Here is an 18,532-nt window from a genome sequence, read left to right on the forward strand (position 1 = left end):
TTTCAGTTTAAAGTGTTGCTGCTGTGTCTTGCAATGATTAAATTTAGTTTTGTATAGAGGAAACATATGATGTGACCAGGAGAAACTGGTTTACTTTGATGAGCCTGCATTTCAGGAGAGTGCTATAGTAGGAGGCATCATTATATCACCTTCTGCAATTGTGTTGATTGCAGATTGTTTTAGTAAAGCATTTAAATGCCATTTTTAAGTGAATTAACATTTATATTGTTTCCAAATACTGTTCTTTTGAATTTCATTCGGTTATTAAATGTTATTTTTTGTTGTTTCTCAATAATTTGATGGGATATTTTTTCATTGCTTCTGGAGTTGTGCAACTTCCATTTTAGTCAGATTGATTCTGAATCTTGATTTTTGAAATGCTCTTTTCTGAAGTTTCTCAATAAAATATAGTCTGGATTTTTAGTGTTATCCCGATTACTTGTTTTCCTGAAGGATAAACCTTGGGTTTGGAACACAAGACCCATGCCTACTTATACCTTGCCACATGTCGCATGAGGTCAAGATCCACCATTGGTTAGGCCCCTTGTATATTAAATGAAAGAAGATTCTAAATATGTGATGGTTAAAGGTTTTTTACATTTATGTGACCATTGCTTATCTTGGACCTGTCTAGTGGTCGGTACCAAGCCTCTTAATTGTCCAACCTGTTGCAAGATATAGATCCTGTATAATCAAGATGCCTCCTTGCCTTAAAATTCATATTTTTGGCCCATATGGAATATGATTTCTTACCATGAACAATAGAAGAAAAGATTACGAGTCACTTTTAATTCTAATATGATGCTCAAGGTGAGGAGGGATCTAGGGCCTCTAGCCTAAACTTTTCTTAAATTTCCTATTTCTGTTCTGCCATACTATTGCAGTGGCCCAAGCTCTGATTATAACAATTGTCACTAACCAGTGAGCTCAAGGACATTAGTCATTGTATTTTTCTTTCGCCCCCTTTCTTTTTTCAAAATACAAATTTTGTTGTCAGATATATATACCTGCAATTCTTTTATCTTCTAAAATATACTCAACGGGGATCACAAGGGAAGTCCATGATAAATACAACAATCTCATCTAAAAAAGTACAACCTAGACTGCCAAGGATTTGGGGTTAATCTGTGGGCAACTTTGGATTGTTGCAACCTTTTTTCTTAAGAATGTTGGCCTTGGGGGATTGTCTATTTTGTTATGGACCATGCTTGTATTCTTTGTGGTGCTCTTCACAAAATGTTGTACTTGTTTTTATTTTTGGTTAATGAAAATTTCCCTTACTATCAGAAAAAAGACATACAAGTGCTTGAAATGATGTAAATAAAAATAGAACATGAAATAAAAGAACTAGGGATCAATCCCACTATGACATAGAACTATTGCCTTACCACTAATTCATCCTTGTAAAGAAAGCTAGTTGGTAGTAACTTTAGCTTGTACTTACTTTGATATGTCTTGTAATCTTAATGTTAACTCCATTTTTTTTTGTTTGATAGGAAACGATAACTTTCATTAGCTAAAAATCTTGAAGTACAACTGTCACCTACTAAAGTGAAAGGTGACCCCTGAACAAAAAACAACTTACAACACTACCCAAAACAAAACCTCCCAATTCACCCCTTGCTGTGCTAGGTTGTTAGCTAAAGCATTTGCTGACTTCTAGACCAAGAAACCTGTGCACCCAGCTCCCTTGTGAGGCATAATAATAATTCCCTTACAGGTTGTCTAAGGAACCACGTTCCCAAACTATTTGATTGCAGCCAACCTACTACTAATTTTGAATCTCCCTCCACCTCTAGCTGTCGAAAGCCCAATTGCTTGGCCAATCTGAGCCCCTGGAGGAGGGCCAACACTTCAGCTGTAAGCGAGTCCCCCAAATCTATTGGACCAGAATACATAGCTGGGATTTTTCCTCCTGCATCTCTAAACACACCCCCTATTCCAGAAAGTACAGGGTTCCCAACAGAACTGCCATCAAAGTTCAGTTTGACATTACACTGCAAAGGAGGGGACCAAACTTCTTGTATGGTAGGTGATGAAGTAGAAGACCTTGCTAAAATACTCCAGCCTCTAATCGAATCATCTATGGAGACATCCTTGAACAAGCCAAGAGTTTTCAGCCAATGTACTGCCTTGATGGTGATCCTTTCTATAACTTCTAGAGCTGATTTTTCTTTCCCTTGTAAAATCCTGTTATTTCTCTCTTCCCACACTGCCCACAAGATAGTTGTCCTCGTTCTCCACATCATCCTTCCTTTATTTTTGGTTGTTGGAAAAAGCTAGGATCAAATAATTCCACTGTGCTTGAGGGGGAAGTCCACCTGCAATCAAAGAGAGAGGAGAACCAATCCCAAATAAGAGCACTAAAAGGACAAGAAATTAATAGGTGATTCACCGTCTCACCATTCCTCAAGCAAAGGCTACAGACATGAGGGGACAAGCACCAATTTGGCCTCTTTCTTAGAAGCATTTCCAATGTATTAATTTTTTGGAGAACCACTTCCCAACAAAAATCCCTTACCTTTAGGGGTACTGGAGCGCTCTAAACTTCTTTAACAGGAAAGGAGGTGATCGGGTTAGAAGGAAGGACCATAGCATAGAAAAACGAAGACAAAAAAAAGCTACCTGAAGAAGTTTCGGTCCAAATTCTACTATCAAGACATGAGTGGTCTAGAAAAATTGAGTTTAGAAGAGAAAAAAGATCATTTGCCAATCCCACTTCTGAGTCCCTCAATCCTCTCCTTGGTCCTAGATCCCAAGAATCCCGAGAAACACGAAAAGAAGTGATAATTTGAAACTTTTTTCAAAGAAAGGGAAATAGGTATGGGAACCTATCCTTAAGTAGAGATTCCCCAATCCACAAGTCCTCCCAAAAAAGAGTCTTATTACCCACGCAAGCATCATACCTAATGAAAGGAGAGAAAACAGGCAGGATACTAGCAATATCTTTCCACGGGGGAAAGCGCGAAGCCCTTGGGTCGAGTCAAGCATCCCATCCATTTGTTGCTATTCCATGAATACTTCTTATCGCCTTTTTTTTTGATGAATAATACTCGTATCACCTTGTGCCATAAACTTTCTTGCTCCTTAGGAAACCTCCATAACCATTTGCCCAACAAAGCTGTGTTTCTTATTCTGATATTTCCAATCCCTAAGCCCCCTTTGTCTTTCTTTCTAGACACCACTTCCCATTTTACCCTATGATCCTTTTTAGAATCACCAGGTTCCCATAGAAAATCTCTCATTATTTTTTTTTCCCAATCTGGTTTGCAATCTTAATAGGCAACTTGAAGGTAGACAAAAAATACAATGGCAAATTTCCTAGTGTTGACTTAATTAGACTGATTCTACCCCTTAAAGAGATGTAGTTCCTTTTCCATCCTACTAGTCTCTTTGAAAATATTTCCAGAACAGGGTGTACCAGAAGCTATCTGACCTCGGTTCCTCCCAAAGGTAAGCCTAAATACTTAAGAGGCCAATCACTTACCTTACAATCTAGAGATCTAGCTAAAGATGCCACCTTTGCTTCTTGCTTATTAATTCCAGCTACACAACTTTTATTCTGATTTACTCTCAAGTTGGAGACCTTTTCAAAATTCTCTACCAAGACCTTTAAATTTTCCAACTCCTTCGAATATCCTTCACAAAAAAGAGTCAAGTCATCAGAAAATTGAAGGTGGGTTACAACTATTCCCTCCCTTCCTACTCTCCACCCTTTAAGCAAATTACTAGCATCGGCTCTAGTAATCTGAACACTCAAAACATCAACTATTAAGGTGAAAAGGAAAGGGGAAAGAGGGTCCCCTTGTCTTAAACTTCTCTTTGCCGAGAATAAATCCTTGGCTACCCCATTTACCAAAATGGAATAGTGGCATGAAGAGATACAACCCTTAACCCAATTGCACCACCTCTCTTCAAATCCTCTAATTCTCAATACTTCCTGTAAAAAAACCCCAGTCCACCAAATCATAGGCCTTCTCCAAGTCCAATTTGCAAATCAGACCCTTTTCTCTTTGTCTTTTTCTGTAATCCACACATTTATTGGCAATAAGGATTTGATCAATAATTTGTCTTCCTAACACAAATGCTCCTTGGTTCAAAGAAATCAAGGATGATAGTACCTTTTTGATTCTTTCTGCCAAAACCTTTGAGATTACCTTATACATACTACCAATTAGGCTTATGGGCGTAAAATCCTTTGGGTGGTTTGCATTTACCTTTTTAGGAATCAGAGCTATGAAAGTAGCATTGGCACCCAAATTTATCTTTCCTCTCTCAAAGAATTCCGAGAAGACCTCCATTAAATCACCACCTATAATATCCCAACAATCTTTGTAAAAGGCCATCGTGAAATCATCTGGGTTCGGGGCTTTAGATCTTTCCATTGAAAAAACAACATTTTTACTTCTTGGACCTCAAAATTCTTTTCTAGTTGATCCATCAAAACTCTATTCCCTAGAAGCCAATCGAGGTCAGGAAGTTCTTCTCTCTCTCTCTCTCTCTCTCTCCTCCTCCTCACTTGTAATCACTTCCCCATTCCATTCTAGCCTCCCCATAAAATTCTTCCTCTTCCTTCCATTTACTAGGGTATGAAAAAATTTGGTATTCCCATCTCCCTCCTTCAGCTACTTAACCTAGACTTTTGTCTCCAACTTATCTCCTCTTTCCTTATGATTTCCTCCAACTCTTGTTACAGCTTCCACGCTCTTCCCTCTCTCCAATTGTCAATCTTCTCTCTGCCTCACCTAGAGGTGTAAATTGGGCCATGCCGCTTGTGGCCCAGCATGGCCCATCACGAATTTGGGTCGGCCTGGCACGACGGTTCGTGGGCCGTGCTAGGCCTGGCACAATTGTGTGGGCCGTGTTGGGCCTGGGGTTTTAGGTCCGTGGGCCGGGCCAACATGGCACGACCGAGCGGGCCATGCTACCCATGGCCCGCGACACGACCCAACACGGCCTATATATATTATTTATATATATAATATATAATATATTATATAAATTATAAATTTATAATTATATAATAATATATAGTATATAATATATTAATAAAATAAACAATTGTTTTCAATTTTACTATACTAATTTATTTAATTATTGTATATATAAGCAATTGTATACATCAAAATTCATATAAAATTAAAATTTTAAGTTTTTTTTTCAATCTTTTCAAATAAATAGCTTTGGCCTGGTCCACGGCTAGGCTTGATCCAAGGCTTGGTCCACGGACCAGCCCGGCCCACGGCACAGCATGGCACTGGCTCGCACGGGCTTGGGCCGTGGGTTGTGCCGGGCCAACCCCCCAAGTTATCCCAGGGGAGGCCGGCACAGCCCGTGGGCCGACACGGCCCGTTTTACACCTCTAGCCTCACCTCCATCAATTTCTTGAATCCTATTTGCATTCCACTCTTTTCTTTCTTTCACTCTCCCAAATTTCTCCTTATTCCGGGCTTTAATCCTAGATTTTAGGGCGTGTAGCTTTTTTATAAAACTTATACCCTTTCCACCTGAATTCCACATTTCCACTTGGTCTTCTTCCTACTACAGTTGAACCTTTTTTTATAAAATCAGGATGAAGCGACCACATGTTCTAAAACTGGAAAGGACACAACCCCCACCTAAGTTTTCGTGGGATAACCTAATTGGACAATGATTTGAGGTAGGTCAAGGGAGAGCCCTTACTGTTAGTCCCCTCCTAGCAGTTTTGAAATCTGAAGAGAATAAGAATCTATCTAATTTACAACACAGGGGTTCTTCTTGGAAATTGGACCAAGTGAAGTTTGCTTGCAACATGGGTAGCTCTCTCAGTTCATATGATTACACAAACAGGTTGAACTTTCTCATGCTAGAGGTGACCCTATGGTTTGGATTGGTAGTCTCATTTAGGAACCTAATGACATTGAAATCACCCCTAAACACCACGGTCCATTCCAAAGACCCCTTATGGCTGCAAACTCCTCCCAAAAATCATCCCTCTCCCTATACGAGTTAGGTTCATAGACATTGGTTAAAGCCCACTCAAAACCATCCTCTTTCCTTCTCAATTTGATTGTTACTGTAAAATTGCCAATTAGTTCTTCAGTACAGTCCATCTCTTCATTCTTCCATATTGTAATGATGCCTCCTGATGCTCCTCATGATTGTGTAAAAGCCCAGCTTAACCCTCTAGCTGACCATACACTCCTCACCCATCTTCTATCCACCCCTGTCAGCTTTGACTCTTGAATTAAGACAATGGTTGGCTTCTCTTTCCTAAGGACTTCCCTAATGACACTTTTTTCTTGAGCTCCGCAATCCCCTCGCATTCTGACTGATTATCTTCATGGAAATATAAACAAATAGGCCCAAAGATTCAGCTTAATTTAACCCAATTTTCTCTGCTTCCTTCCTGTGCCTCATCTTTCATAATCCACACTATACCTAAGTCTTTGGACTTTATTCATCTTCTTTTTTCTTCTTGTAGAAGTCTCTCCCTCCCCCTTGTTTGGAGCTTTTGTTTGAGTTACTTCTTGTCCTTTTTCCTGATCCTTGCTAAAATTATTAATTGCCATTTTAGTTCTAGCACCACTCTTATTAATCTCCCTCTTCCTTTTCCATAGTAGTCCTATAAGTTCAGCCCCTTCTTCTGATCCTAACCTGGAATGAATTTCCACCTCTACCAACTGCTCGAAAAGGATCACTATTAATTCCCAGATTCGCTCCCCTTCCTCAGACTCTTCTACAGCCTCAACATCCCCTATCTCTTCTGTTACTCCCACCGAATCGCTAGGAATGGCATCTGTTGGGCAGGACCTGGAAACACCTGCAGGCTGGACAGACAAAACAAGAGGAGAGAGGGGAAGATTAGCTGAATCACAAGAAGGAACCAAAAAGGATTGGCGCAAAATATCAGGCTTCAAGGGGTCTACACTAAGTTCCGCAGAAGACTGGACTAAAGGGCTTCTATATAGGGAATTCTCCTCCAAAACAACCTTTGAAGTGCAAGCTGGGGAAGGGGAGAGATCTGTAGCTTTGCTTGCTGAATGCAGAGATGAAGGAAACACTCTACCAACAACTTGGCTTTGTCTCTGGACAAGGATAGGATCTGGTCCATCTTTAATTGAGGTATTATGTTGCCCAAGTGAGGAACTAGTGATCTGTAGATCTTCTGAAAGTCCAAAGGAAGTCCGCTGGGGGCTGGTGAAGATGGTTTGAACAGCAGCCTTGTTCCCATTTCCATTTTTCATTAGAAAAAGTAGGAAACTAATCTTGCTAAGAGATAAAAGCATCTCTACAGCAATTCAATCCTTACAAAGAAGGCAATTGTAGTCTATAGAACTTGAGAGTCTGCTGTTAGCTATCTCAATCCCTACATTAGTAGTTCCCATTTCTCCTCTAAAAGTGCCTTAGAGATAATGCACCAAAATTCTTGATTGTTTACATTCAACTGCAATATTGACCTCAAAGTTTCCATAAAGTGTCCATGCACAACAATTCATATCCGGCTATATCACCCTGAATAGATTCCTTAAAGTTGTATCTTCTATAAAACCGCCTTTGTTTGACGGACTAAAAACTTGATTAAACATGGCCGAACTTGTTACAGTTGCTGGCCGAAATAAAAAAAAATTTCAGCCTAACCCGAGAACCGGTTTTTCGGTATTTTGAAACCTGAATTTTCGGATCGATGTTGCATTGAACTTGGACCAGTTGAAACCCGAATTTAAAAATGATCATATTTAATATTGGAGTCCATAGTATGCAGCTCCCAAAGTGGTGGTGGTTCATGCCCAATATCAAACCCAGATTGGCCTCCAACTGAAGATGGCATAGTTGTATGTGTGAAGCTGATTCAACAACACCATTTCAGCAAAATCAAATCCCAACTTGCTTGGATTGATGCAGCTATGTGAACCTGGTATCCTTTGATGTTTTTCTTAAAAAACACAGTAAAGGACTAATGAGAATCAGCCCCCACCACAACTGGTTCAAACTAGGTTTTTGGGGTGCATAGGGAGAAGAGAAAGATAGCTAGAGGGTGGAGAGAAAAGGATAGTTCGTCCCCTCCCTCTTACCCCCCTATATAGAGCAATGTTTAGAGACCAAAGAAGGAAGAGGTTCACAGGTCAGAGGTTCAACTGGGGTCGAACCGTGATAACGTGGCATATATATATAATAGAGGTCATATAAATGGTATATATAATATGTTTTACAACTTTTAATATTTTTAAATCTGGTGTATTGATGCCGAGTTATTTAATTTTTAAAGCAAATGATTATGGTTCAAGTGTCTTAATTTACATTTTCTTTAAAATACATGCATAATAAAGTAATATGTACAATAAAGAGTCATTAATTAACACAAGTTAAGAGGTGGACTAATGGTAATTAAGCAATATATGAAAATAAAAGGTCATGGGTTCAATCTTGCTAAACACAATTTAAAATTTCTATTATTTAAAGACCCAAGCGATTTCATGAAACTGGAACCGGTTCACCAGTTAAACCAGCTAGTTAGTTGGTTTTCACTGGTTTTTGAATGAAAGTGGTTATTGGGGTATGACCGAACCGACCAATGTCTTGGGTCATGATTTAACTGGGCCAACTGACCGATCCGATATGGTTTTCTAAACACTGATATAGAGCACTCTCCTAATCCTTTTAGGAGCTGATCCAAATTAGATTTGGATTAGGATTTAATCCATTAGATAAGCACATTATCTTCTTAAGAGGAGGACGGGTGCTCCATACCCATATTCGATCCATGTCACATGACTTCTTAAACTATCTTATTAGTAATGGGCCTAAGGCCTATTTTCCTTAATGGCTCACATAGGCATGCATGACCACTTAGGCCTGAATATTGTGTGGCATGGGACCCACAAAGGTCTTATACAAGTCAATAAGGGTTCGGCCCACCCTTGGAAAGGGACAAGCCAAATTCACTGCCTAAGGGTAGTGAACCTTGAGCCAAACAAGTTGGGCTTAGTCTAGGTCCAACACTTAAATATAAATGATCATTGGATCCAACCACCCTATGAAAATCCAAGGATAATGGACTTATGTAAGATAAAACCCATAAGGTTATCAACCCTATAATGGTTTCTTGCCCTTAACATCTCAACCCTTAATAATCAAAACACTACTTACATGGAAGGACCTCTTCTCTAACTGCAAAATGCAGTGTTATACTCTTTGCTCAGATGGATCCTGAGATTAAAACCTTTTGCAAACATTTTTCAGAAAATAACATAATATATGTATAAATGCAGTTGAAATCCACTATCGACAGTTTAGGTTTCCATCAGAGAGAGTGTAAGCCTTGATATTCACTTTGTTTGACAAAGGGGCCAATCCTATCACTATGAGCACCCATTCAGGTAATTTCCTAAACTGCTCCAACATGTCCAAGTATTTGACCCTTGATGGATATCATTGGTTGGTGTATCAAAAACAACTCAGTCCAAGACCTAGTGCAGTATCATAATCAAGTCTTAAGTTAAGTGTAATTTTCCAATTTTGCCCATCTGTCTCCAAGGTCTAGGGCATAATTGGAAATTGATCCAGGTTTAATGTTTTTTTCCAAACACTCACTGATTGTGCTTGGGGTCTAAACCTAACAACTGAGACAAGCTGATCCACCAATTTGGCAGGATATTAGTGTTAGCTCAGGATAAACTTCCCAAGTCTATCCAATGGCTGAAAACATTCTAAACTAACACAAGTCTCATAAGTGTCTGGTTTAAGGAATAATTCATAGAAACACACCAATCTAAACATAAAACAATAATGTATTGATATTATTCATATATAAATGTTTGTGTACATCAATTTGATTGGAGTTAAGGGCATACATTATCTAACAACCTTAGTGTTCACAAACTCTCCTAAAAGTGCCTTACAGTTTATGCACCAAAATTCTTGGCAGTTTGTAGTCAATGGCAATATCCTCCTCAAAGTTGCCATTAAATTCACAGACAATAAATCATATCCAGCTATATCACCTTGAATATAGTCCTCAATATTGAAGGAGATCTACAGTTGGCAATCAATTGGCTCCTAAAAATGGGAAATGATCCATGGATGTACAAAAATGAATTAAAAAAGTTTAAATGGTTCACTAGGGTTGTGGATGTAAAAGTTCAATGGATGGAAAGGTTGGCTAACAGCATGGCTGATATATTAGCCAGACAAAGGGTGGAAAGGGATCAAATGTTTTGGGCTTAGTTGTAATTCAAGGGTTAAGGTGATTTGGAGATAAGAGGTTTTATCTCCAATTACTTTTTATACCTTGTACTATCCTACCCTTAATCATTTAATGAAATCTTCAGTTATTGATCCATAAAAAAATCCTCAAGTTGCATCTCATGAGATGAAATACCCATTTCCTAAATTGCTGAAGAGTATACTAGATTCATTGGGGTTAACCATATTAGTAAAGGTGGTTGTACATGTCTACCTTAACTATTCACTTCTTTTTAGGTGCTTGAATATTGTTTCTCATTTTTATAATTTTATTTAATCCATTAGATGATGAAAGCTTTGTTTATTTAATCCAAGGATAACTTGATGTTTATTAATGTTATGCAATTTAGGCAAGATTTGAAAGGATAAATGCACAAATTATTCAACACAGTTTTAGTATATATGCTAAGGTGTGAGCTTCTTTTTTACTTCTTGATTCAAATAATCCTCACTAATTTTCAAAACTTTGTATATATATGAAGGGCTTAGGGGCTGGTTTTAGAGAAACCATGGATCGACTTAATGGTTCCCCACATCTCATGATAGTTTCAGATCTTGATCATACAATGGTAGGTTGAGAAATAATTTTCAACTTATGGTTATGGATGTTATAATATTCTTGTGTTTCCCTTATTCTATTGCACAAGGTTTTTTCTGTCTATAGGTGGATCATCATGATCAGGAAAACCTTTCACTTCTTAGATTTAATGCCTTATGGGAAGCCAGCTATCGTCATAATTCTCTGTTAGTTTTCTCGACTGGAAGGTCACCTACACTTTACAAACAGTTGAGGAAAGAGAAACCCATGTTGACTCCAGATATAACTATAATGTCTGTGGGGACTGAGATAACATATGGTGAATCAATGGTTCCAGATGATGGATGGGAGCAGTTTCTGAATCACAAATGGGACAGAAACATTGTCAGAGAGGAAACATCAAAGTTCCCCCAGCTTACTTTACAGGTATGCATTTTAGCTGCTAGCCTTTGGTTCCTTGATTGCTATCTTGGCCGTGAATATGAATGTCAGATGTTGTAATTAATCAGTAATGTAAATAAATTAAGTTTCCACATGATAAAAATTGACATTATACATAATACAGCATGAAAGAAAATTGGCTTTCATACTATTTTAGAATCTGAATATATTGAAATTTATGATTCACAGTCAGAGACGGAGCAGCGACCACACAAGGTGAGCTTTTACATACAGAAGGATAAGGCCCAGGAGGTTATAAAGGTTCTTTCAGAACGTTTGGAAAAACGTGGGGTAAGATTGAATGTCTGAACAGAAATGCTATTTCTTGAATACTAATAATTTGTTTCTTTGAACTTTGTATGCTGTTTTCTGTGATTAACTTAACACTTACCACAACCATATGTTGTCTGGATGTTGGTTTTACTTTTTTCCTTTTATTTTCTTTTTGTCTTTCTTGTTGGCCAGTTAGATGTAAAAATAATTTACAGTGGGGGAATGGATTTGGATGTTCTACCACAAGGTGCTGGCAAAGGACAGGCTCTTGCATATCTACTTAAAAAGTTCACATCTGAAGGAAAAGCACCAACTAACACTCTTGTTTGTGGTGATTCTGGAAATGATGCTGAACTCTTTAGTATTCCAGATGTATATGGTGTCATGGTTGGTAGCCTGAAGTGCACTTTAACTGCTTGTTAACTCGATTAAAACATTTTGGTTTCTTTTTTTAATTACTTTTTCCCCATTTGTATGTTTTATATGCAGGTTAGCAATGCCCAGGAAGAACTATTGCAGTGGCATGCTCAAAATGCCAAGGGAAATCCTAATATAATCCATGCAACTGAAAGGTGTGCAGCTGGAATAATACAAGCAATTGGTCATTTTAAGCTGGGTCCAAGCATACCTCCAAGAGATGTTGCAGACTTCTCAGAGTGCAAGCAAGAAAATGCCAATCCTGGTCATGAAGTAGTGAAGTTTTACTTGTTCTATGAGAGATGGAGGCGTGCAGAAGTTGATAACTCTCAGCAGTATATGCAGAACATGAAAGCTTTCTGTGTATGGCAGATATCAATTCTTTTTTTTTTTTTTTTGATAATTGATATCAATTCATTTTTCCTTCTAGAATAGTTTTGTTTGATTTTTAATCAACTATTCTAGTAAGAGAAAGCCAACTGTTTAAGTTAACCCACTAACAAAAGTGCCAGCTGGTTCATCTGGAAAAGTCATGGATGTAATTCCCACTGAAATACAAAAAAAAAGGTCCAAAAATTTGAGATCACTGCCCTGGTTTGGTCCCAACTCTAGATTGACTTGGGAGTGCAAGACTCACTTTTTTGATCTGTGTAGCTCTTTTTCCATGTATGGTACCTTCATTACCCTTTTTTGAATAGAATATAATTTCGTTACTTTATTCAAAAGAATCTAAGGCTGATAAGCATGAGAATGCGGATTTGAATCCAAGAGTGGCCACTTTGTGCCAAAACCCTAGATAGCTGACAAATAGTGGGTCATAGTCTCTTTCAATCCCCCCCCCCCCCCCCCCCCCAAAAAAAAAAAAAAAAAAAGAAACCCAAAACTTCATTGTTTTACAAGACTAAATTTATACTCTTTTCTTGGTAGTGTAATATATTTTTCTTTGAATATGTAATACCTAGTGTACATGCCTGCTCAACTTTAACAGGATGACATGATTGATTTTTCTGAATACTTTATCCCATTTACCTTTTTTAGATGTTGGATTGGCCATTCATTTGTTTCCCCTCTTGATTTTTTTCTGGGGCCTCCCAAAACCCCAGAAAGATAGTACCAACATTGAGTAACGGCCTAATGGCTTTTTTCTTAGTTACTGATTGTAAAGTTGCTAAATTTGTATATCTTTTTGTTCAGTATGCTGCCGGCATCCTTGTCCATCCTTCTGGAGTTGAGCGCTCTCTTCATGACTGCATTGATGCAATGACAAAGATTTATGGAGACAAACAGGGAAAACAATTCCGGGTATGGGTAGATCGAGTTTCATCTGCACAGATTGGTTCAGATGCATGGATGGTGAAATTTGACAAGTGGGAATTGTCTGGTGAGATTTACTTTACCTGATTAGATGGATTGGCCTTGTTTTATCATGTTAAGTATATGCATTTCACTATAGTCATTTCATGGGGCACATGCATCAATGGCTCCAGAATCTAGACATCAACCTAAAGAAAATTGTAGTTAATTGAAAGCAATTTCATTGTGAAAACATTAGGTTTAAATGCACTAAGAATATATCAAGTTGGGAGGAGCAAAAATTGCATATGAAGTAAAAGAATAAATTGAAAAAAAGTACAATGGAATTGGAATAAAATATAAAAATAATATGATAAAATTGAAAATAAAAATTTATAGTGGTATTGAAATAATCAAATAAATTCTAGATAAAATTGAAAAACAACATTTACAATAATTTTAAAAATGTTGTACAACTATTGAATATACAAAAAAATATCAACTTCAAGTTCCACCTCCTCCATCTTCTTGTTCTTGATTTACATCGTTTTCTTCTCGTGAACTATCAGTTGAAGTGTCATGCCCTCCCTGATTTTATAGTTGTCTTCAATATCCAATCAATCCTTCAAACATATATGCATCTACAGGCTTTCACCATTCATGTAGCTTCTCTTGTTGTCCAATACCCTACTACTTGTAGTAAAACAAGACTTTGATGGAATGGTGGACACAGGAGGAGTTAGTAGATCATTTGCCATGGTGGCAAGCACTAGATATTTTTTTTCCATGTTCTTTCCACTAGGATAAAATATCAAAATTATTTAATCCGTTAGAGTTGAGGGCATCTGTTAAGCTATTAAAATTAGCTTGTAAATAAAAGCTATGTTTAGTAAATGAACTTGATGATGAAGTGGCAGCTGATTGTTGCCTTTTATTTATTAATGACCAAACTCTATCTCTTTCACTACTAGAACTAGTGGTTCCAGTAATGGAGGTTGTACAAGTTCTTCTATGTCCTAATAATTGTGATTCATATATACTATACATTTTAAATAATAAATTATTAACTTCATCATTTTGTTCCAAAATCACTTCTTATATTTTCATAATAAGATTCAAGAAAAACATCCAAACTATTTTTTCTAATCCTAGGATCTAATATTGTAGCTAAGCAATATAGAGGCAAAATATTTTTTCAAATTTAATTTCCATTACATCAATAATATTTTGAAATTTTAAATTATTTCTATATTTTAAAAAATCACTAATTATAAATAATTGATTAACTAAAATATGAGAAGTTGTATCATAAACACCTGAAAATGCACTAGTTGTATCATAAAAAAATTGTAAAAAAATCTTTTATACAAACAACAATTTCTCAATTGTCATTAGTTATAAAACCATGGAGCATTTTCTGATTATAAAAGTAAGAATGTCTTTATATGAAATACAACTCTCTAACATAGACTAGGTGGAATTGCTGATAAGAAAAATATATATAATAAGTGGAATTCCACCTATGTTGAACATCTAATACCGAATTTCTATATTTTAGACCATGTTTTTGGCATAAAATATTTAAATTCTTGTTTTCCTGTTCTAGAACTTTTAATACACATAATACGATTTCTAATTTTAGAAATGTGAGGTGAAATAATTTTAAAGCAGTTTGTACACATAAGCGTAAGATGTGACATACACATCTAATATAAAATAAATTATCATTTAAACATGGTCTTAATTGAGATTTTAAAATATTTATTGTTGAATCATTATTACTGGCGTTATTAAAACTAATAGAAAACACTTTATTTTCAATATCATAAGTATGTAAAGAATTTAATATACTAGCAGCAATGAGGAAGTTCAACAATTTGATAGAGTTCATAGAGTTGAAAGAACCTCAATTGCTAAAAGCTACTTTCACTTGGCCAAAATTTTAAGAAATCAAGTTTGTCCCAAATTGGATAGATTCCTGCTCTCCATTGATTAGGAAGAATTGTGGGGAAACCTAACTCTGAAAGCCCTTCCTAGGTTAACCTCAGACCATTACCCTTTGTGTTTAAATGAGGAAAACCTCCTTGGGGAAGTTCCAAGATTTGTAGACAAAGTGAAAGCTTGGTGGATGAAAGAGGAATCAATGACTAGAATAGAGGGTTGAGATTCACCAAGAAATTGAAGAGGTTGAAAGAAAAAATTAAGGAGTGGAATAGAGAAGTTTTAGGAGACTAGAAGAGAAAAAGGGGGAAATTGCTAAAAGGATAGACTATTAGAGGAACTAGACCAAAAAGAGGTCCAAAGAGAGTGTGGTTTGGAGGACAGATTAAAAAGATGGAATTTGAAAGTGCAGCTAGAGGACATTCTAAGGAAGGAAGAAATTTGTTGGAAACAAAATTCAAGATGTAAGTGGTTTTTTGGTTGCATAGTGAAAACTGCTTCATGGAAAGTGGTTCTTTGAAAGGCCCATTAGTGAATGGGCCTTTTGTTAGGAAGTGGTTCTCCAAAAATTAACCTTTGGAAGTTTGGATGTGCTTCAAAGCAAAAGATCAAACGGGTGCTTATCCCTACATGTCAATAGCTTTTGCTTGAAGAGTGGTGAGACGGTAAATCATTTATTAATATCCTATCCTTTTGTTACTCACATTTTGGAATGTTTCTCTCTCATTTGGTGTAGGTGGAATCCTCCTACAAGCGTGGTGGATCTTTTTGAATTTAGCTTTTTTTTGGACTCCAGAATTTGGACCCCCACCCCCACTGGCTTATTCTTTTGTGCCTCATTCTTCAAAGTCTTAAGCTAGTCCACCAGTCTTGTAGCCCTCCCCTTTCCTGTTAAAGAGGTTTGGTGCAGACTAATTCCTTCTAGGGTTGGTAGTTTTTCTGGAAAGAATCAACACTGGTGATTTGCTCCAAAAGAAGAGACCCAAGACATGTTTATCCCCTCACATGTGTGTTCTTTGTAAAGCTGATGGGGAGATTGGTTTTCACCTTATGGTGTCATGCCAGTTTGCAAAGTCTATTTGGGAGTGGGCTTTCTCCCTCTTTGGGTGTATTTTGGAACCCTCCATCAAACTTACAAAGTCTTTTTTCCCCTTCTTTCTTTAGGTGGCGTATGGAAAGGGGTAAGACCATGTGGAGATGCCTGAGGGCTGCGGTATGCTGGTCTTTATGGGAAGAAAGAAACTCTAGGATCTTCTTTGAAGTAGAGAGAGGTGCTGAAGGACTGAGAGAAATGATCCATATAAGGGTTGTACAGTGGCTGAAATCCTCAGAGTTCACATATTACACAGTGGATGACATGTTGAGGAAGTGGGGTGAGATTGCTAGTTGCACCCAGACCAAAATAGTAATGAGTGTGTCTTGGACCCCTCCACCAGCTGGTTTCTTAAAACTAAACTTTGATGGGAGTAGTAGAGGGAATCCTAGACACTCGGGGATTGGGGGTGTGTTTAGGGATGAGAATGGGATTGTTTCAGCCTCGTTCTCAGGCCCAATTGGAGTGGGTGGCTCTCTCAGAGCCGGAATCTATTCAGTTATGGAAGGAGTCCAGAGAGCTAAGGAGATGAATATAAGAAAACTTATAATTGAAGGAGACTCGGAGGTGGTGGTAGGGTGGCTGAATAAAGACAACAGTGGGTTATGGAATTACAGCAATGAGAGGAGGAAATTTAGGTGGCTGGTTCAAGAGATGGAAATCAAGATCAGTTGGATGAAAAGATCAGCTAACTCTTTTGCTGATGGGTTAGCTAAGCAAGGGATGGAGAGGGAGTTTATGCTTTGGGCTCAGGTGTAATTATTATTTTTCCTTTCTTGGGGGCTCAAGCCTCAGCTGGAAGATAAGAAAGTTTATCTTCCCCTTTGAAATTATTTCTATGATTAATTAATGAAATGTGTTATTGATTAAAAAAAGAACTTAGCTTTTTCCAACAACCAAAGAAAAGAGGATGGGTGGTGTGGAGAACAACGAGGGTATTAATTATTTGGGCAGTGCGGGAAGAGAGAAATAACAAGATTTTCCAAGGGCAAGTAAGAATAGCACTTGAACTCATAGAAGGGATCACCATCAAGGCTATACATTGCTGGAATTGTTGGATCTCGTCAAGGACTTCTTTGTAGATGGTTTATTTAGAGGCTGGAGCATAGTAGCGGGCTCTTCCTACTTATATATTACCTTCCATGAGGATTGGTCCCCTCCTTTGCGTTTTGGCATGAAGTTGAATTTTGATGGCAGCTCTGTAGGTAATCTTGGTCCTTCTGGAATTGGGGGTGTTTTAGAAATGTGGAAGAAAGAGTTCTAGCCCTTTTCTTTGGCTCGATAGGATTAGGTGACTCACTTAGAGCAAAAGTTTTGGCACTCCTCCAAGGCCTCAGGTTGGATAAACAATTGGGTTTTCTATAGTTAGAAGTGGATGGAGATTCAAAATTGGTAGTAGGTTGAGCGGAACTCAAGAATTTTCATGGATAAAGCAAGAAGGAAAGAAGCATTTGAAGCAATTGAAATGAAAGTGGTGCATTGGTTGAAGTCCTTGAAAGACTTGTCTTGTATTTCAGCAAATGATTTACTGAGGAACTGGAGGGCAGTGACAGATTCATTTACTAATAAGGCTATCATAGCTCATCATTGGAGCCCACTGGATAGATGATTTATTAAACTAAATTTTGATGGTAGTAGCTTAGGAAATCTAGGAGCTTCCGGCAATGGAGGTGCATTTAGAGATGAGGAGGGCAAAAGTATTGCACTATATTCTGGGCTGACTAGGGAAGGAGATTCATTGAGGGCAGAAGTCATGGTTGTAATGGAAGGCATACAAAGGGCGAAGGCAATGAGCATCAGAAAATTAAGTGTTGAGGGAGACCCAAAATTGGTGATCAACTTGCTATAGGATGAGGGAATGAAAATGTGGATGTATAATAATAATAGGAAGAAATTCAGGTGGCTAACTAGAGATATGGAAGTAAGGATAGGGTGGGTTAAGTGGAGCACAAATGCTATAGCTGATACGTTAGCTAAGCAAGTGGTGGAGAGAGACTCGTTGTTTGGGCATAATTGTAAGGGAATTGGGGCTTCTTGGGGGAGAGATAAGAGGTTTTACTTCTCATGAACCTTAAATTGTTTTGAACCATTTGTATTTACCACTTTCTGCTCAGGTTAACAAAATTTGATGCTATTGATAAAAAAATTGGTAGTAGGTTGGATGCAAATAAATAGTTTGGGCACTTGGTCCCTTAGATGTCTGCAAGAGAAATACTGAACCTAACAAGGGAGCTTGAAGCACTTTTTAAATGGACTAGGAGGTCAACAAATGCAATGGATGATACTTTAGCAAAGCAAGGAGTTAGTAGGGA

General features: G+C 37.6%; 1 protein-coding gene across 3 annotated transcripts in view; it reads left to right on the top strand.

Moving 5' to 3' along the window:
* Positions 1-18,532, top strand: part of LOC104605199 (sucrose-phosphatase 2-like) — a 32,582-nt gene that overhangs the window by 569 nt on the left and 13,481 nt on the right. For 2 of the 3 annotated variants that reach the window (XM_010269853.2, XM_088896513.1), the window contains exons 2-7: positions 10,707-10,793; positions 10,889-11,188; positions 11,393-11,494; positions 11,669-11,863; positions 11,966-12,256; positions 13,088-13,274. In XM_010269853.2, coding sequence (XP_010268155.1) covers positions 10,734-10,793; positions 10,889-11,188; positions 11,393-11,494; positions 11,669-11,863; positions 11,966-12,256; positions 13,088-13,274 — 1,135 coding nt within the window. In that variant the 5' untranslated portion in view covers positions 10,707-10,733. Of the gene's footprint in view, positions 1-9,256; positions 9,360-10,706; positions 10,794-10,888; positions 11,189-11,392; positions 11,495-11,668; positions 11,864-11,965; positions 12,257-13,087; positions 13,275-18,532 lie in introns of those variants that run through there. The other variant, XM_088896512.1, reaches the window with a different exon arrangement.

The sequence above is a fragment of the Nelumbo nucifera genome, chromosome 1, assembly GCF_055504915.1.
Source record: "Nelumbo nucifera cultivar China Antique chromosome 1, China Antique-T2T, whole genome shotgun sequence".
Classification (NCBI taxonomy): Eukaryota; Viridiplantae; Streptophyta; class Magnoliopsida; order Proteales; family Nelumbonaceae; genus Nelumbo; species Nelumbo nucifera.